Source organism: Caretta caretta, chromosome 11 (genome assembly GCF_965140235.1).
Source record: "Caretta caretta isolate rCarCar2 chromosome 11, rCarCar1.hap1, whole genome shotgun sequence".
NCBI lineage: Eukaryota > Metazoa > Chordata > Testudines > Cheloniidae > Caretta > Caretta caretta.
This window is the reverse complement of record NC_134216.1, coordinates 930,479-950,290: the sequence shown is the minus strand read 5'-3', so window position 1 is coordinate 950,290 and position 19,812 is coordinate 930,479. Positions and strand designations below refer to the sequence as shown.

At 64.4% G+C, this 19,812-nt stretch overlaps 1 protein-coding gene across 9 annotated transcripts in view; it reads left to right on the top strand.

Annotated features, from left to right (window-relative positions):
- SPEG (striated muscle enriched protein kinase) overlaps nucleotides 1-19,812 on the top strand; it is a 106,805-nt gene that overhangs the window by 82,556 nt on the left and 4,437 nt on the right. For 5 of the 9 annotated variants that reach the window (XM_048868643.2, XM_075117670.1, XM_075117669.1 and 2 more), the window contains 8 exons: nucleotides 12,211-12,378; nucleotides 12,874-12,996; nucleotides 14,732-14,896; nucleotides 15,328-16,075; nucleotides 16,658-16,897; nucleotides 17,656-17,879; nucleotides 18,039-18,114; nucleotides 19,199-19,348. In XM_048868643.2, the coding sequence (XP_048724600.2) occupies nucleotides 12,211-12,378; nucleotides 12,874-12,996; nucleotides 14,732-14,896; nucleotides 15,328-16,075; nucleotides 16,658-16,897; nucleotides 17,656-17,879; nucleotides 18,039-18,114; nucleotides 19,199-19,348 (1,894 nt within the window). Of the gene's footprint in view, nucleotides 1-12,210; nucleotides 12,379-12,873; nucleotides 12,997-14,655; nucleotides 14,897-15,327; nucleotides 16,076-16,657; nucleotides 16,898-17,655; nucleotides 17,920-18,038; nucleotides 18,115-19,198; nucleotides 19,349-19,812 lie in introns of those variants that run through there. The other 4 variants (XM_075117671.1, XR_012664315.1, XM_075117672.1 and 1 more) reach the window with 4 other exon arrangements.

The window sequence follows — 19,812 nt, the reverse complement described above, 5'->3', positions numbered from 1 at the left end:
AGGACCCCTCAGTCACGTCCTTCTGGGGAGCAGGGAGCTTAGACCCCAGCCCTGGGGTTCCCTGCGTTCCTCCACCCAGCCCCGAACTGAAACTAAACCCCCCCAGCAGGCTCCCTCCTGCAGCCTGTCTTCACATTCATGGGCAGAGGTGTCACCTCCCCATCCCCCTCCTGGCTCAGGTTACAGGCTCTCAGGTCTCCCACCCTCAGTGAAACCCCCCTGCCACATTCCCAGGTCAACACTCCCCCATCCCTGCTGCCTCACACCAGGACCCCTCAGTCAAGTCCTTCTGGGGGGCAGGGAGCTTAGACCCCAGCCTTGGGGTTCCCTGCGTTCCACCCCCCAGCCCAAAACTGAAACTCCCTCCAGCCCCTCCTCTGTGCTTTGTTCCTTTCCCGGGCCAGGAGGTCACCGGATTCCTTTGTTCTCCAACCCTTTAGCTCTCACTTTGCAGGGGGGAAGGGCCCAGGCCATCAGTGGCCAGGAAACAGGGTGTCGGCCGTTTTCTGTGTCCAGACCCCTGCACACCCCTGCCCTCTAGGGCTCTGCAGTGATCATACACCCTTACCCCACCACCTAGATACTTAAGAACTGCCTAGGGGAAACTGAGGCACCCCCACACTATTCAGAGGAACCATTAAGAACAGCCCCGCTTCGTCACAGCAATCACAGAGACTTCAGAGTCTATACATCAGATTCCTAGCCAGTGGTGGTGAGTTTGCTGGCTTGAAAGTCCCTCTGGAATCACCCAGAGCTCGGATGGGTCAGTCAGTCCTTTGGTCAGAGCTTTGTAGAAAGTTCCTCCCGGGGTAGGAAGCAGGATTGAAGACAAAATGGAGACGATGCAGCTGCCCTGTTATATTCCTTTTCCCGTGCGGCTGGTACTTCCTGTGCCCCAAACAGCTTCACAGCACGTGGAGTTCTCGGTCCACAGGCCTTGCTGCCTCCCCAGGTGTGGCCCCCGGCTCCTTTCAGTGGGTTCGTGGGGCAGCTGACGTCCCTTGATGGGCTGAGGCCAGGCAGGGCTGCCCGCCTGTCGGGGGGTGTCACGGAGTGTGGGGGAGTCCAGGCCCTGCACCCCTCTTCCTGGGATCCACTGAGACTCTCAGCCAGCCAGTAAAACAGAAGGTTTATTGGACAACAGGAACACAGTCCACAACAGAGCTTGTGGGTACAACCAGGACCCCTCAATCACGTCCTTCTGGGGGAGCAGGGAGCTTAGACCCCAGCCCTGGGGTTCCCTGTGTTCCTCCCCCCAGCCTCCAAACTCCCAACTAAACTCACCCCGCAGGTTCCCTGCTGCAGCCTCTGTTCACATTCCTGGGCAGAGGTGTTACCTCCCCCTCCCCCTCCTGGCTCAGGTGACAGGCTCTCAGGTCTCCCACCCCCAGGGCACATTCCCAGGTCAACACTCCCCCCTCCCTGCTGAGTCACATCATCACACCTCTCCCCCCTTCGAGACTGAACTGAGCGGGGTCACTGTGACCAGTGACCTGGGGAAGTTCGGGGCCCCCTCTCCGGGACAGCGCATCCGCTATCAGGTTGGCACTTCCCTTCACGTGGACCACGTCCATGTCGTAATCCTGCAGGAGCAGGCTCCATCTCAGGAGTTTGGCGTTGGCTCCTTTCATCTGGTGCAGCAAGGTCAGGGGAGAGTGGTCGGTGTAGACGGTGAAGTGCCGCCCGAAGAGATAGGGCTCTAGTTTCTTGAGGGCCCACACCATGGCCAGGCACTCCTTCTCGATGGCCGCGTAGTGTTGCTCCCGGGGTAGCAACTTCTTGCTCAGGTACACGATGGGGTGTCTCTCCCCCTTTTCATCCTCCTGCATTAACACCGCCCCCAGTCCCGTGTCGGAGGCGTCGGTGAACACCACAAAGGGCTTGTCAAAGTCTGGGTTTGCCAGAACTGGGCCACTGACCAGAGCCTCCTTCAGCGCCCGGAAAGCCTCCTGGCACTGCTCGGTCCAGACCACCTTGTCTGGCTTCCCCTTCTTGCATAGCTCAGTGATGGGGGTGGCTATGGCGCTAAAGTGGGGCACAAATCTTCGGTAGTATCCTGCCATCCCAATAAAGGCTTGGACCTGCTTTTTGGTCTGGGGAGCGGGCCAGTCTCTGATCACCTCCACCTTGGCTGGTTCCGGCTTTAGGCGGCCGCTCCCCACCCGATGGCCCAGGTAAGACACTTCCGCCATCCCCACCTTGCACTTCTCCGCTTTTACAGTCAGCCCAGCCCCCTGGAGTCGGTCCAGCACTTGTCTAACCTGGGACACGTGGTCCTCCCAGGTCTGGCTAAAGACACAGATGTCATCAATATACGCCACGGCAAAACTCTCCATCCCCCTCAGGAGCTGGTCCACCAGGCGCTGGAAGGTGGCCGGCGCTCCCTTGAGGCCGAAAGGCAGGGTCAGGAACTCATAGAGCCCCAGAGGGGTGATAAAGGCCGATTTCAGTCGGGCATCTGCATCCAGCGGCACTTGCCAGTAGCCCTTTGTAAGGTCCATGGTGGTAAGGTACCGAGCTCCTCCCAGCTTGTCTAGGAGTTCGTCCGGCCTGGGCATGGGGTAGGCATCAGATACAGTGATGGCATTGAGCTTCCGATAGTCCACACAGAACCGGACCGACCTGTCCTTTTTGGGGACCAGCACCACCGGCGAGGCCCAAGGGCTGGCAGATGGCTGGATCACCCCCAAAGCCAGCATGTCCCGGACCTCTCTTTCCAGGTCCTGAGCAGTTTTCCCTGTGACTCGGAAGGGGGAGCATCTTATCGGCGGGTGCGACCCGGTCTGCACCCGGTGGACAGTCAGATTAGTGCGTCCAGGCTGGTTGGAAAACAGCTGTCGGTACGGATGCAGCACCTCCCTGACCTCAGCTTGCTGGGCGGGGGTTAGCTGATCCGAGAGGGGAATTGTCTCCAGGGGGGAACCAGCTCTGGTCCCAGGGAATAGATCTACTAAAGGGTCATCTCCCTGCTCTTCCCACTGTCCACACACGGCCAACACCACATTCCCCCTGGCATAATATGGCTTCATCATATTCACATGGTACACCCGGCGGTGGTGCGCCCGGTTCGACAGCTCCACCACATAGTTTACCTCATTGAGCTGCTTGACGACCTTGAAAGGGCCCTCCCAGGCGGCCTGTAGTTTGTTCTTTCTCACTGGGATGAGAACCATCACCGGATCCCCAGTGGCGTAGGCACGGGCCCTTGCCGTGCGGTCATACCAGACCTTCTGCTTCTTCTGGGCTCTGGCCAGATTCTCCCTGGCCAGGCCCATGAGTTCAGCAAGTCTCTCTCGGAAGATCAGGACATACTCCACCACTGACTCTCCATTGGGAGTGGCCTTCCCCTCCCACTCGTCTCTCATCAGGTCCAGGGGGCCCCTCACCCTCCTTCCATATAACAGTTCGAAAGGCGAAAATCCAGTAGACTCCTGGGGCACCTCCCTGTACGCGAACAGCAGGTGAGGTAAGTACTTGTCCCAATCCTGCGGGTGCTGGTTCATAAAGGTTTTCAGCATCATCTTTAGCGTCCCGTTAAACCTCTCCACCAGCCCGTTGGACTGGGGGTGATAAGCTGAGGCCCAGTCGTGCCGGACCCCACATTTCTCCCACAAGCACCGGAGCAGGGCTGACATGAAGTTGGAGCCTTGGTCTGTCAAGACTTCCTTGGGGAACCCCACTCGGCTGAAAATGGTCAGGAGCGCATCGGCCACGGTGTCTGCTTCAATGGAAGCTAAGGGCACTGCCTCGGGGTAGCGGGTGGCAAAATCTACCACCCCCAGAATGTATTTCTTCCCCGACCGGGTCGTCCTGCTGAGAGGCCCCACGATGTCCATGGCCACCTTCTGGAAAGGCTCCTCTATGATGGGCAAAGGTCTCAAAGCCGCTTTCCCCTTGTCCCGGGCCTTCCCCACCCTCTGACAGGGGTCACAGGATCGGCAATACTGCCGGACCGTGGTAAAGACCCCGGGCCAGTAAAAGTTCTGTAGCAACCTCTGCCGGGTGCGCCGGATTCCCTGGTGCCCTGCGAGGGGGATGTCATGGGCCAGGGACAGGAGCTTGCGGCGATACTTCTGGGGGACCCCCAGCTGCCTCCTGATCCCACAGGACTCTACTTCCCTTGTGGGAGCCCATTCTCGGTACAGGAACCCCTTCTCCCACAGGAACCTCTCCTGGCAGCCTCTCCTCATGGTCCGTCCCACACTGAGGTCGGCCAGGTCCCTGAGCTTCCGCAAGGAGGGATCTTTCCTCAACTCGGCCTGGAACTCAGCAGCTGGGGAAGGGATGGGGACCGGTTCCCCCTCAGTGGCCAGGTCTGAGGCCTCCGCCTCTCTGAGCCGTGCCCCTCGGCCCTCCCTTCCCACCAGGGTAGGGTCCTGCGCCTCCGGTGCGGTACCCTCCCCGAGGTCAGGGAGCAGTGGCCCTCGCCGGCTCTGGCTACGCGTCACAACCAGGGCGGTCTGGGGCTTGCTTGGCCAGTCCTCTAGGTCTCCCCCCATCAAAACTTCAGTGGGCAAATGGTGGTGTACCCCCACATCCTTGTGGCCCTCCTTGGCCCCCCATTTCAGGTGTACCCTTGCCACGGGCACCTTAAATGGGGTCCCGCCCACCCCTGTCAGGGTCAGGTAGGTGTTGGGCATCACCCGATCTGGGGCCACCACCTCGGGCCGGGCCAGCGTCACCTCCGCACCCGTATCCCAGTATCCATTGACCTTCCTCCCATCCACCTCCAGGGGAACAAGGCACTCTCTCCGGAGGGACAGCCCCGCGCCCACCCTGTAAACTGAGCGCCCTGAGTCCAGAGCCTCCAGCCCTCTGGTGGAGCTGGCCTGGGGTACTCTTCCCTCCGGGGCAGGTGGTAAACTGGCAGCCCCCCTTGCCTGGGTCGTCTGCCCCTCGTCCAGCTGGGTCCCTACCCAGTTAACCCTGGGTAGGTTGGGTCTGCTCAGTTTGTCCCTGAGCCCAGGGCACTGGGACCGTACGTGGCCTCTCTGGCCACAGTGATAGCAGCTCAGGTCACGTTGGTCCCCTCGAGCGGGTCAGAGGGGCCCGACGCCAGGCGTTCCCCTTGGGAGGGGGTTCTCCCTATTTCCCCGCTGGGAGGCCCCCTGGTGACTCTCTCTCTGCATCGGGGGGGGCCTGTTCTTTTGGGACTCCTCCCGGCTACCCCCTGACCGACTGTTCACAAACTCGTCGGCCAGCTGCCCTGCGTGCTGGGGGTTCTCGAGCTTTTTGTCCACCAACCACAGCCTCAGGTCGGATGGGCACTGTTCATACAGCTGCTCCAGTACGATTAGGTCAAGCAGGTCCTCTTTAGCTCGGGCCCCCGCTGTCCACTTGCGGGCATACCCCTGCATCCGGTTGGCCAGTTGTAGGTAGGTGACCTCAGGCGTTTTACGCTGACTCCGGAACCTTCTCCGGTACATCTCGGGGGTCAGCCCAAACTCACGGAGCAGGGCCTGTTTGAACAGTTCATAGTCCCCTGCCTCCGCCCCTGTCATCCGGCTGTACACCTCCACGGCTTTGGGGTCCAGTAAGGGGGTGAGAAACTGGAGCCTGTCTGCAGGGTCAACCCTGTGCAGCTCACAGGCATTCTCAAAGGCCGTCAGGAAGCTATCTGTGTCCTCCCCCTCCTTACGCTGGGCCAGGAAGCACTTATCAAAGTTCCTTGCAGTCTTGGGTCCCCCCTCACTCACCCACCCCACTGCTCCTCAGCCTGGCCAGCTCCAGTTCATGCTGTCTTTGTTTCTCCTTCTCCTCCTGCTCATGTTGATGTTGTTTCTCCTCATGTTGACGTTGTTTTTCACGATCCTCCAGCTCCCTCATTTTCATCTCCCTCTCCCATTCCAGCCGCCTCCGCTCCAGGGATGGGGAGCTCCGCCGGGAGGATCCCCTGCTGGGTGCTGGGGTCAGGGTGCCCTCGGTATTCGCTGGGCTTCCCCCAACCCCTCCCCCAGACATAGGTAGGAAGGGTCTCGGCATGTCCTCGGCAGCAGTCTGACCCCTCCCAGCCCGGTCAGGCCCCAGGGCCCTGTCACGGAGTCCCTGGGCGATGCTCTGGAACTGCTCCCCATGAAGCCAGTCAGGACTCTGGGGTAGTCGCCTTTCTGTGAGCAGCCTGTCTTCAGGACACGCAGCTCACACAGCTTCCACCTTCCTGGGTCTGACCTCGGAGCATTCAGCATCCTCTGCCCCTCCGTGCGCTTCCCCCAGCGAGTCCGCTCAGGCGGGGCTCCTGGGGAAGCCAGAGGGTCCTGCACCCCAACTCCGCAGTCAGACGTGACTCTCAGCCAGCCAGTAAAACAGAAGGTTTATTAGACGACAGGAACATGGTCTAAAACAGAGCTTGCAGGTGCAGAGAACGGGACCCCTCAGCTGGGTCCATTCTGGGGGGCAGTGAGCCAGACAACCACGTCTGCACTTCACTCCATGTCCCAGCCAGCCCCAAACTGAAAACCCCTCCAGCCCCTCCTCCTCTGGGCTTTGTTCCTTTCCCGGGCCAGAAGGTCACCTGATTCCTTTGTTCTCCAACCCTTCAGCTCTCACCTTGCAGGGGGGGAAGGGCCCAGGCCATCAGTTGCCAGGAAACAGGGTGTCGGCCATTCTCTGTGTCCAGACCCCTGCACACACCTGCCCTCTAGGGCTCTGCAATGATCATACACCCTTACTCCACCCCCTAGATACTTAAGAACTGCCTAGGGGAAACTGAGGCACCCCCACACTATTCAGAGGAAACATTAAGAACAGTCCCACTTCGTCACATCTCTCCCCCCTTCGAGATCGAACTGAGCGGGGTCACTTTAGCCGGTGACCTGGGGAAGTTCGAAGCCACCAATGTTCCCATGGATGCCCCAGCATCTCTCCCGTTCCTTGGTAGGAGTTACACCAGGCCCCTCCGGTTTCACGCCCTCCCTTAGGTCAGGGGTGGTCGATAGCACTCGCAGGCCGCATGTGGGAAGGTTTATGCAGCCCATGCCCTTTGGCCACCCCAAGAATGTCTCCCCATTGACCATCACCTTCTGCTCCCACTGGAGGTCCGAGGGGCCTGGCCCCAGGAAACTCCACACCGACATATAGGTTGGGGTCAGGAGTGGGAGCCTGTCCACATCCCCACCCATCTGGCTGACGGAGTCTATGGCCTTGGGACCCAGCAAGGGAGCTAGACACCGGGGCTTTTCCGCAGGGTCCCCCTAGTTCAAATCTCCAGCCTGCTCAAAGGCAGTGAGGTGGGCATCCACCTCCCCCCCATCCTTAACCAGGGGCAGCAATTTAGTCTCGAGGTTCCCTGCGGAACTGGCACCCCGGGGTCTATCCCCACTCACCCCTGGGAGGTCCCCTAGGCCTCTCCGCTCCCCCACCGCCAGTTCATGCTGCTGCTGCTTCTGCAGCTCTTTCTCGGGCTCTCGCTGTCTCCCACGGTCCTCTTGCTCTCTCGGACTCAGCTCCAATCCCGTCCGTCTCGATCCCCCGATGGGGAACCCGATCGTGAAGACCCTCGTCTGGTCGGGGACAGGAGTCTTGGCGATGCCTGGCTCCCACTCCAGCTGCTCCCAGATCCTGCTATAGCCCCAGTTGGGGTCAGGAATCTGTTCCTTAGAGCGGTCATCCTCCTCCAGCTGCACGATTAACTCTGCTTTGGTGAACTTTCCAAAGCTCAACCCTCTCTTTTTGCACAGGGTTACAATGTCCTTCTTAAGGAGATGGTGACAGGCCGTCACTCCGCTCCTCCCAAACTGTTGTGGACTCACAGGTCCGTGTGTTCTCAGCTCCCCACGGTTTCCAGGGAGAACCCCTAGTGTGCCAGCCCTTCTCCAGGTCACCACCTCTTTGCCAGGGTCGAGCGGCAGACTCCTCCGCCCCTGAGACTGCTCACTGCAGTCCCCAGGGGGACCCCATTACTGCACAGTCCCTCTCGCTGGTCACACACTCCCAGGGGTTAACCGCCCCCCGAAACCGCTCCTTTCTGAGCCTTCAGCAGGCCTGGTCCTCGGCAATCCCCCTTCGTGTTACTGCTCCCCAGTCACTTACTGCAGGAAGCGCCATCCACGGGGTGCAGTACATCCCACCGCTGCCACCAGTTGTCACGGAGTCCCTGGGCGATGCTCTGGAACTGCTCCCCATGAAGCCAGTCAGGACTCTGGGGTAGTCGCCTTTCTGTGAGCAGCCTGTCTTCAGGACACGCAGCTCACACAGCTTCCACCTTCCTGGGTCTGACCTCGGAGCATTCAGCATCCTCTGCCCCTCCGTGCGCTTCCCCCAGCGAGTCCGCTCAGGCGGGGCTCCTGGGGAAGCCAGAGGGTCCTGCACCCCAACTCCGCAGTCAGACGTGACTCTCAGCCAGCCAGTAAAACAGAAGGTTTATTAGACGACAGGAACATGGTCTAAAACAGAGCTTGCAGGTGCAGAGAACGGGACCCCTCAGCTGGGTCCATTCTGGGGGGCAGTGAGCCAGACAACCACGTCTGCACTTCACTCCATGTCCCAGCCAGCCCCAAACTGAAAACCCCTCCAGCCCCTCCTCCTCTGGGCTTTGTTCCTTTCCCGGGCCAGAAGGTCACCTGATTCCTTTGTTCTCCAACCCTTCAGCTCTCACCTTGCAGGGGGGGAAGGGCCCAGGCCATCAGTTGCCAGGAAACAGGGTGTCGGCCATTCTCTGTGTCCAGACCCCTTCACACACCTGCCCTCTAGGGCTCTGCAATGATCATACACCCTTACTCCACCCCCTAGATACTTAAGAACTGCCTAGGGGAAACTGAGGCACCCCCACACTATTCAGAGGAAACATTAAGAACAGTCCCACTTCGTCACAGGCCCACGCTGCGTCTGCCGGGCGGCTCCCCTCAGGGACAGGGATCGGGTCATCCAAGCGATCCCTCTCCTCCAACTGGGCAATCAGCTGTTCCTTGGTGGACCTCCCGATGCGCAGCCCCCTCTGCCTGCACAGCTCCACCAGGTCACTCTTAAGGCGTTTAGCGTACATCTCCCTGCTGGCCACTCGCAGGCCGGGCAGCTTCCCACGGTTTCCAGGAAAAGCCCTTAGTGTGCCAGTCCTTCTTGAGGTCACCGCCTCTTTGCCAGGGTCGAGCTGCAGACTCCTCCGCCCCTGGGACTGCTCGCTGCAATCCCCCGGGGGACCCTGTTACTGCAAAAGTCTTTCTCTCTGGTCACACATTCCCAGGGGTTAACCGCCCCCCGAAACCGTCTCTCTCTGAATCTTCAGCACGCCTGGTCCCCGTCAATTCCCCTTCGTTTTACTGTTCCCCAGTCACTTACTGCAGGAAGCGCCGTTCACGGGGTGCAGTAGATCCCACCGCTGCCACCAGTTGTCACGGAGTGTGGGGGAGTCCAGGCCCTGCACCCCTCTTCCTGGGATCCACTGAGACTCTCAGCCAGCCAGTAAAACAGAAGGTTTATTGGACAACAGGAACACAGTCCACAACAGAGCTTGTGGGTACAACCAGGACCCCTCAATCACGTCCTTCTGGGGGAGCAGGGAGCTTAGACCCCAGCCCTGGGGTTCCCTGTGTTCCTCCACCCAGCCCCAAACTGAAACTAAACCCCCCCAGCAGGTTCCCTGCTGCAGCCTCTGTTCACATTCCTGGGCAGAGGTGTCACCTCCCCCTCCCCCTCCTGGCTCAGGTGACAGGCTCTCAGGTCTCCCCTCCCCAGGGCACATCCCCAGGTCAACACTCCCCCCTCCCTGCTGAGTCACATCGTCACAGGGGGCGTCCCCCGGAGACAAGTGTGGAGATACAGATCTACCCTCCGCAGCAGTGACGCACCATACAAAGTGACACAAGCATAGAAACAAGCTCCTCATCCCGGCAAGGGGTACCCTTGTCGCCAGTCCCTCACACGGCCCCGCTGGTCACACTCAGCGCTGTCATCCAGGGTCCCACGTGGCCCACACAGCCCGCAGGGCTCACGCCGCCCCGAGGGTGATGCCTCATGGACGTGGCACCCCGTGAAACCTCCTCAGGCCCTGCCCGGCCTCATGGCGGTCACGGCCCGCCCCTCTCGCCCGGGAGCACAGCCCTGTGGTCGATGGGCCCCAGGAGCCCGGTGGGGCGCAGGTTGCTCCAGCCCCACGGGGCCCGTCACTTACCCCAGGCCCGGTGCGCTTCGGCCTCGCGCCAGAGACGCTCGTGGCCCGTTCGGGCTGAGGCCGCAAGCGAGCTCTGCATGGCCACACGGGTGAGGGCCAGTCTGCACGGCAGCGCGGTAACGTGCCGGGTGTGGTCGAGGGGCGGCTCCCGGCGCTGGGGCAGGGTCCACACGGGGGCTTTGCCGCGCTCGGGTTTTTCACACCCCGGCGCGAGACCGTTGCAGGGCGGCAAAGTGCCCCGAGTTACAGGTGCCAACAGGTGCTGCGGTCAGCTAGCTCTGCTGGGCCTGAGGGCTCGCCCAGGCTGGGCAGCTGGGGAATCTCTTATGCTTAGAAACAACTTCCCCCCTGCCCGCTCCCCACCCGAGTCCAGGCAGCATAGTGTCACGGACCCACAGGATCGGGGCCACGGCCCCAGCATGGGGACAGGCCCCCGAGGGGGTCTCGCTTTTCCTCCAGGGGAAGCCACGCGGCTTCACCGCCTCCTGGGGCTGGACCTCTGGGCCTGCAGCCCCCCGCCCCACCAGCCCCCGTGAGCTCCAGGCCGCGAGTCCCCCTGAGACAGACTCCGATGGAGACTTGTACCATCTTGGGTGGCAGCACCCCCTCCGCCAGCATCTGCAGGGACACGCAGCCTGACTGGCGGGTTATTAGTCACCTGGACCCAGCACAGAGAACAGAAAGTTACAGCCCAGACCATCCTGGCTAGCCCAGAGCCCCGTCTCTCTGACCTCCCTTTGTCCCAGGCCAGGTGCGCCCAGAGCCCTCGGCAGCCAACCCTCAACTTCCTCCCGCCCCACCCCAGCCCTTTGTTCCCGAGCCGAGCCGGAGGATGCGGCTCAGCCCCCTGCCCAGTGGCGTGGAGTGCAGATCTCTCTGGGTCCTTGGTTGCTGGGCATCCGTGTCTGGGCAGCTGGATTTGCCCTTGTCTTCTCAGAGCTCCACTGATACGGGACCTCAGGCCCCAGGCAGCTGGGAGCCCTTCTCAGCTGTGTTAGCCTGCCCAGAGAGCAACAGGCCTCTCCCCATCCTGCTGTCTGGAGGGCCTCAGGCCTGAGTGCCACCCCCAGGGCAGTGTCACGCACAGGGCAGCCAGCCCAGCAGTGGTGTGATCTGTAATTAGATCTCACCCAGGCAGCTGGGAGCCCTTCTCAGCTGTGTTAGCCTGCCCAGAGAGCGACAGACCTCTCTCTTCCTGAGGTAACTGCCACATATAGGGGAAACTGAGGCACATATAGGCTTCACACAAATATTACAAAAGAATTCCCACTTTGTCACACCTAGTCCTTTTGGGTTTGGGTTCTCCCCCTGCTGCCGTGTGCTCTCACCGGATGCAGGGAGTCGCTGTCAGGGAGGAGGGCGGAACAAGACAAGTCTTCAGGCCTTTTGTTGATGGTTTCTCCATCCAGATGTGGGGAGTTCCCAGCTGTGAGATCCAAGCCAAGCCCGGCTGCCGTTGCTGGGTCTCCTCTTTCAGGGAGGGGCGTAAAAATTTCTGTGGGAGAGCAGCTCTTCCATCACTGTCCACCCCTGCCTGGCACCTGCTCAGATAGCCCGGCCTGACCGGGAACTGACAGTAGAAGTGAGACTGAGGCTGGCATTTGACAGAGTTCAGACGCTAACCCCTGGTTCTGGTACCGTCCTGTCGCTGGTAACCTGCAGGCGAGCTGGGCAGATCCCGGCCCTGTGTCTGTCAGCGTCTGGCTGAGACCTGGGGACCTTGGCATGGGCTGGTGCTTGGCCTGCTAGTGTCACACCCATTTGTACCCATTTCTCTGAGCCCCTCTCCTCAGTGATCCCGTGCTGCCGGGTGTTGGTCCCTGGATTCATCTACTGTGCAGACAGTCGCTTTGTCCAGGGACCCAAATCTCCCTTGGACCCAAACCTGCAGGACCAGCGCTGCTGAGGCAGATGGAAGGGCCCTCAGGGGCCATGTGGAGGTTGCTTGGGTACCAGGCCGGCCGTGGGGGCTGGGGTGCAGCTGCTCGGTGCGGTCCGGGTGCTCTGAACGCCGAGCAGACTGGGAACGAGCCGGGGGCTGGGGTCTCGCTACGGGCGAGCGGCGGGGCTGGCCAGCCAGCCCTGCTCATCCTCCCTCCCCACAGACAAGCAGTCGCTGGTGTCCGACGCCGCGGTGAACATCGTCTCGTGTAAGGATGGCCGCCAGCTGCTCACCATCCCCAAGACGTGCAAGAAGGATGCAGGCCTGTACGAGTGCACCGCTGCCAACGCCCTGGGCACTGCCACCAGCTCGTGCACTCTGGCCGTGGCACGTAAGGGCCCTGGGCGCGGGAGGGCGCTGGGCGCGGGAGGGCGCTGGCTGCAGCAGCTCTGGGCGCGGGCGGCCTGTGGGGTGGCCAGGATCGGAACCGCCCCGTTCCTGTCCGGGGAGCGCCCCGGCGGGGACGGCCAGGCCCTGTCTGCCAGGCCCCCCTGCGGCCGCTCCCCCAGGGCGCTCGGGCAGGAGCCTTGCAATGGAGGCTCTGTCTGAGGCCCCCGCGCTGCAGACGATGCAAATGGCAGCAGTGCGGAGCCCCGGGGCCTTTGGGCCACTGCTAGTCACTCGACTGGCGAGACGGCCCCAGCTCTCTGGTGCCCTCAGCGCTGCCTGCAACCTGGTCTGGCTAGGCTGGCCCGGCCCCCTCCCTGACCCCCCCTCTGTCCCACCCCATCCTAACCCCCATCCCCTCTCCATTCCCTGCCTCCCCCTTGGCCCCGTTTCTTGCCCAGGCCAGCCCCATTACAGTGCGCTCTGTCTCTCCTGCCAGGCCTGCCGGGGAAGCCGGGCACCCCGGAGATACCTCAGAAGTACAAGAACACGGTGCTGGTGCTGTGGAAGCCTGCAGACAGCTGTGCCCCTTGCACCTACACCCTGGAGTGCAAACTGAACGGTACGAGGCCTCCCGCACCCAGCCTGCGCTGCCTGGGCCCAGGGGCAGGGCTGGCAGGGCCTTGGTTCCCCGGGGGCCGCGCTGGGACCTCGCTCGTCAGTCCCCTCTTCAGCACCCCTCAGCCCTGGGGCTGGATCCCAGCCTGTGACGGGATCCCCAGGGTACAACCTGGGACTGGGGTGCCACGGGGCCCCCTTAACTCTCCAGCCTGGGCTGTCTCCACAAGGCTTTGCTAGTGACCAGCAGCAACCCCCTCCAGGCGCTGTGATCACTCAGCACAACAGGACATGCAGCCCCACACCCAGCTAGGCTGCATGAAAGCTCCCAGAGCCGGTCATGAATCACACAGGGAAAGGCACCAACCAGATCCCCCTGACTCCCAGCCTTGCACCCCAGAGCTGCACCGTCCTGCCCCGGGCAGAAGCCCGACCAGTGTAAGTTCATTACCCGATCGCCCCTCCCTCCCTGTGCAGAGGACACGCACCAGCCCTGGTAACCTGAGCTGAGATTTCCCAAGCACTTCACTCCAACCGCAGGGCTTTAGGTAAAACATAAACCAGGTTTATTCACTCCAGAGCGGTAGATTGTAAGTGATTAGAAGTGGGAGGCAGAGACAGTTACCAGAGAAAATAACCAATACGCACCCAGTCTGCATCTTAAACCTTATTCCTAAGGCCCTACCAATTTCACGGCTGTGAAGAATGTGTCACAAGCCATGAAATTAGCCCTTCCCTGTGAAACCTTATCTCCCCCATGCTGCTGAGCGAGCCCCAGCTGGGGCGGGGGGGATGGGGGGCTCCTAGCTGCAAGTCCCCACCAGGCTGGGGAGGGACAGGACTTGTCCACCCCCTGCACAGCTGCTCAGGGGAGGGGGGATCAGACCCACCTCTGGGGACCTTTCGGGTTGGGACCCCCATGGTTAGATGTAAATATCTTCAGATATAAATATCTGAAAATGTGAAATTAACCAATTTTTCAACTCTCTGGCCGTGAAATTGATCCAAATGGACCGTGAACGTGGCAGGGCCCTACTTACTACACTGGGCAGCGTTTAGATCAAGCCATGTGCTCTCCCCACGGGATGTTACAGCTCTGAATACACAGATTTCTCCTTTACGCCTGGGCTGGGCTCCTCCGTTGAAGTCCTCTCAGTGTGCTTGCGGCTGCCAGTGTAGATGCGGGAGGGGAAAGGCCAGGGCAGATTTACAGCGTATTTCAGGAACAGCCGTACAGCGAAATCTCACCACTTCCTACACACTGATGATTCACGTACTCGGGCTGAACAGTGGGTTCCAGCAGATCATGACCTGTCATATGACACTTTACAGGGCACGCTTTGTGGGAGATATCACACCCACCTGCGAATGATGAATATGGGGGTCACAGGGTGTTATTTTGAGGTTCAGTGTGTCACAGGATCTCGGCAGTCTCCAGGCCTCAGGCCTGCGCAGCTCTGGGGTCTGTGGGCAGAGCCGTGGGCACTGGGTGCTGGCCCCACACTGGAGAGCACCCGGCAGCCCTTCTGAGGGCCGAGGAGCCCCCAGCAGCACCTCTGGGTGCCTGCCCCTGCAGTGTTCGTGCCCCTGCAGCCCATGGGGGGGGCTGCAGGATGGGATTGAGGACCCTGCTGCCCAGACCCAGGGCACCATCTCCCTGCAGGTCGCAGCGCTGCGTCGATCTCCCACCGCAGCCAGGGAGCCCCTTGGGGCGCTGACGGCTGCACGTCCCTCCCCAGGGGAACGCGAGTGGAAGACCATCAGCTCGGGCATCGCCGACTGCTACTTCAACGTGACGGAGCTGCCCGCCAGGAGCACGGCCAGGTTCCGGGTCGCCTGCAGCAATAAGGCCGGCCAGGGGCCCTACAGCAACCCCTCGGAGACGGTGGCCATCGAGACAGACGGTGAGCGAGCTCCTGGGGGGGCAGGATGGTTACGGGGTGTGGGGGGGCCGTGTCCCAGCCCCACCGCCAGCGCAGGCTCGGCCCTTGCTGCCCTGGGGTCGGGGTGGGTCCAGCAGGGCTGGGCCAGGGCCATGGGGATCATGGGGCACCAGGTGGTGTTGGGGCTTTTCTGTGGGTCGTGGACCAAACTAAAGCGGGGGATCCCCTTTCCAGCCTAGCCGGCGGGGGGGCCTGCACCGAAGGGGGGCATGTGCTGGCTTCAGAGGGGAGGGATGGGGCGCTCCCAGCTGCCCTGCTCCATGGCTGCTGGGGGGGTGGGATCTGGCCCCTGTAACCTGGTTACAGCCCCGGTAGCTCCCCGGCTCAGGCTGCCCCCCATGGGCAAGGCGGGGCGCTCCCAGGCCGACGGCTCTGTTTTGCTTCCTGTCTAGATCCCAGCGCTGCCCACTCGGCTCCTGCTGCCCAGAAGGACGCGGCTGCCCCCGAGACAGCAGCTTCTAGCCGCTCCCCGCAGACCGCTCCCCCCCAGCCCGCGCCCCAAACCGCGGGGGCCCCTCCCCCCACCCCGCCCCGCAAGCACAAAGGGGCCGTGCACATGCCCGGGCGGGCACCGCAGCCGGCTGTTCCCAGGGCCGTCTCTGCCGCCGTCCAGCCACCTCCCCGCGCCCCACAAGGGCAGCTCTGCCCCCCCGCTGCACCCGCCACGTCCCCCGCGCCTGCCGCCCCTCCCGCAATGGCCGTGTCTGGCTCTCCAGAGCTGGGGCTAACTCCGTCCAGGGCTGCCCCTCCGCCCCCCCTCGCCGCCCACACAGCCAGCCAGGCGGTGCAGGGCTCCCCGGCCCCCCCAGCCCAGCCCCCCGCCCGACTCGCCCCCATTCCTCCAGCCTCGGTCCCGCCCGTCTCCCCCTCCCCCAAGGCAGCGCCCATGTACATGGTCACCTCCTTTGTCTCCATGCCGGCTGTGACGCCCCCCACAGAAGCCCCGTCCCCTCTCCCCAGCGAGGCCGTGCCGTCGGCCACGCGGTCCCTGGTCCTGAGCGCCGCCCCGAGCAGGGAGCCCGGCGGCCCCACCAGCAGGCCTAGCCCAACAGGGCAGGGGGCTCCAGGGGCAAAGGAGGGCACAACGCTGCGCCAGGGGGTCCCCCAGAAGCCTTACACCTTCCTGGAGGAGAAAGCGAGGTTAGTGCCGGGCACGGCCCTGTCCGGGCACCGGGGTTCAGCTCCCGGGGTCCCCTGCAGTGTGCCACGCTCTGCATCGCCTCCGGGGATGCCCAGCTGGGGGGGTCTGAGAGAGCGATCCAGTGGGGCCCACCTGACCCTATGTCCCGGCATCAGGGACCCACAGGATCGGGGCCAGGGCCCCAGCGTGGGGACAGGCTCTGGGAGGCCCCGTCAGTGGGGCTGGCCAGCCCTGGCCCAGCACAGCCTGGGGATCAGCCAACATGCCCCCCATGTCCCACAGGGATTGCGTGGAAGGCACCAGGGGTCAGTGAAATCACAGAAGGGAGGAGGGATCCCGGTGTCTCAGACCCCCAGGATTGGGGCCACGGCCCCAGCGTGGGGACAGGCTCTGGGAGGCCCCGTCAGTGGGCCAGGCCCCCGAGGGGTCTCGCTCTCCCTCCAGGGGAAGCCACGCGGCTTCACCGCCTCCTGGGGCTGGACCCCTGGGCCTGCAGCCCCCCTGCCCCCCGTGAGCTCCGGGCCGCGTGTCCCGCGAGCCCCTCATTGCGCAGCCAGTGCCGACCGCGCCCTGTCCCTTAGGGGCCGGTTTGGGGTGATCCGGGAGTGCAAGGAGAACGCCACGGGGAAGCACTTCATGGCCAAGATCATCCCCTACGAGGCGGAGAAGAAGCAGAGCGTCCTGCAGGAGTACGAGATCCTCAAGGGCCTGCACCACGAACGCGTCATGGGCCTGCACGAGGCGTACATCACGCCCCGCTACCTGGTGCTGATCGCCGAGAACTGCGCCGGCAAGGAGATCCTCTACAGCCTCATCGACAGGTGGGGGAGCGGGGCTGGGCCCTGGGCTGGGGGGCCGGGGGGGGCAGGGGGAGCAGGGCTGGGCCCTCCGCAGCGTGGGGGGGCTGGGGACCTGGGCTGGGCCCTGTACGCTGCGGGGGGTTGGGGGAGGCAGCGGGAGCAGGGCTGGGCCCTTCGCAGCGTGGGGGGGCTGGGGGAGCCGGGCTGGGCCCTGTATGCTGGGGGGGGGGAGCCGGGCTGGGCCCCGTGCCGTGGGGGGGCTGGGGAGCCGGGCTGGGCCCCGTGCCGCGGGGGGGGGCGCCGGGGGAGCCGGGCTGGGCCCCGTGCCGCGGGGGGGATGGGGAGCCGGGCTGGGCCCCGTGCCGCGGGGGGGGGGCTGGGGAGCCGGGCTGGGCCCCGTGCCGCGGGGGGGGGGGGGGCTGGGGGAGCCGGGCTGGGCCCTGTATGCTGGGGGGCGGGGGGAGCCGGGCTGGGCCCCGGGCTGCTGGGGGGGGGGAGCCGGGCTGGGCCCCGTGCCGCGGGGGGGGAGCCGGGTGGGCGGGCTGGGCCCCGTGCCGTGGGGGGGGGGCCGGGTGGGCGGGCTGGGCCCCGTGCCGCGTGGGGGGGGCCGGGGAGCCGGGCTGGGCCCCGTGCCGCGGGGGGGGGGGGAGCCGGGCTGGGCCCCGTGCCGCGGGGGGGGGCGGGCTGGGCCCCGTGCCGCGGGTGGGGGGGAGCCGGGCTGGGCCCCGTGCCGCGGGGGGGGCCCGGGGGGGCGGGCGCTGACCCCCCCGTGCCCGCAGGTTCCGGTTCTCGGAGGACGACGTGGCGGGCTACGTGCTCCAGCTGCTCCAGGGCCTGCAGTACCTCCATGGGCGCCGCGTCCTGCACCTGGACCTCAAGCCCGACAACGTGCTGGTCGCCCGCGGCAACGCGGTGAAGATCGTCGACTTCGGCAGCGCCCAGAGCTACGAGCCGCGGGGGCTGCGCCGGCTGGGGAGGCGCGAGGGCACGCTGGAGTGCATGTGTGAGTCCGAGGCCGGCACACGCCCGGCTCCGCCCAGGGGGTGAGTGAGCCCCCCTGCCCGGAGCCGGCTCTGCCCCGCGGTCCCCTCCCCGGGCCGCCGAGCCCGCCCCCGCGCTCCTGGCCGGGAGGCTGACCCGCTCCCTTGCCCTCGCCCTGCAGCTCCGGAGATGCTGAAGGGAGACCCGGTGGGCTCCGCGGCTGACGTCTGGGGGGTCGGCGTGCTCACCTTCATCATGTGAGTCCCCGCCGGGGCGCAGGGGCGGGGGGCCGGGGGCTGGGTTGGGAGGGACAGGCCGAGGGCGCCCATGGAGCTGGGGTGTGGGGCGTGCGGGGTTAAGGCCTGGAACGAGGCGCAGGGCAGGGCGCGGCCTGGCCCCCGTCTAACGCAGGGCGCCACCGTCAGCATCTCCTGCTCAGGAGACTGGGGCTGCGGGTCGGGAGTGAGGGGCACCAGCAGGGCTCTGGGGGGCAGGGGGCTGCGGGTTGGGAGTGAGGGGCACCGGCAGAGCCAGGGGTGGGGGGATCCCAGGGCTGGGCTAGCGGGGGGCTGCGGGTTGGGAGTGAGGGGCACCAGCGGAGCCAGGGATGGGGGGATCCCAGGGCTGGGCTAGCGGGGGGCTGCGGGTCAGGAGTGAGGGGCACCAGCGGAGCCAGGGATGGGGGGATCCCAGGGCCGGGCTAGTAGGGGGCTGCGGGTTGGGAGTGAGGGGCACCGGCAGAGCCAGGGGTGGGGGGAGCCCAGGGCTGGGCTAGCGGGGGCTGCGGGTCGGGAGTGAGGGGCACCGGCAGAGCCCGGGGTGGGGGAGCCCAGGGCTGGGCTAGCAGGGGCTGCGGGTCGGGAGTGAGGGGCACCGGCAGAGCCCGGGGTGGGGGAGCCCAGGGCTGGGCTAGCAGGGGCTGTGGGTCGGGAGTCAGGGGCACCGGCAGAGCCCGGGGTGGGGGGAGCCCAGGGCTGGGCTAGCGGGGGCTGCGGGTCGGGAGTGAGGGGCACCGGCAGAGCCCAGGGGTGATGTCCCTGTGGGGATCCAGCCCTGATCGAGTGAGCGCTGGTTGCGCCTTCAGACCCTGCATTTAAAGTCTGAGGCATCTCCGGGATTGGGGCTGTTTGTGACCTGGCCCCGGGTTCAAGGGGCGCAGGCTGCAGAGCCCTGCTGGCGCCCCCTGCTGCGTTTGCCAGCGTTAATCGCCCTCGGCTGGCAGCAGCGCCCTCCCGGGGAGCGCACGGTGCTCGGCTGTGTCCGTGGCAGCCAGCCGGGGTCGCAGCCCGTGGTGCAGGCACTGCCCAGGGCCTCCTCACCCACTCTGCCACCGGTCCCCAGGCTCAGCGGCCGGTCGCCGTTCTTCGAGCTGGATCCCATCGAGACTGAGAACAGGATCCTGGCCGGGCGCTTCGATGCCTTCAAGCTGTACCCCAACGTCTCGCAGAGCGCCGCGCTCTTCATCCGCAAGCTCCTCTGCATCTACCCCTGGTGAGCGCCACCGGCCGCGGGGCCCGGATTGGAGACTGCTCCTAGCACAGCCCCCGCGTGCCTGGCTCGGGCTGCCTCTCCAGAGCCACAGTGCCCGCGAGCTGCGGATGGCGACATGGAGGCAGTGGGTCTTGAGGTTACTGAGAGGGGCTGGGAGCCAGGACGCCTGGGTTCTGTCCTCGCTCGGGGAGGGGAGTGGGGTCTAGTAGTTAGAGCAGGGAAGCTGGGAGCCAGGACGCCTGGGTTCTGTCCTCGCTCGGGGAGGGGAGTGGGGTCTAGTAGTTAGAGCAGGGAAGCTGGGAGCCAGGATGCCTGGGTTCTGTCCTCGCTCGGGGAGGGGAGTGGGGTCTAGTAGTTAGAGCAGGGAAGCTGGGAGCCAGGACGCCTGGGTTCTGTCCTCGCTCGGGGAGGGGAGTGGGGTCTAGTGGGTTTGAACAGGGAAAGGACTCCTGGATTCTGTTCCT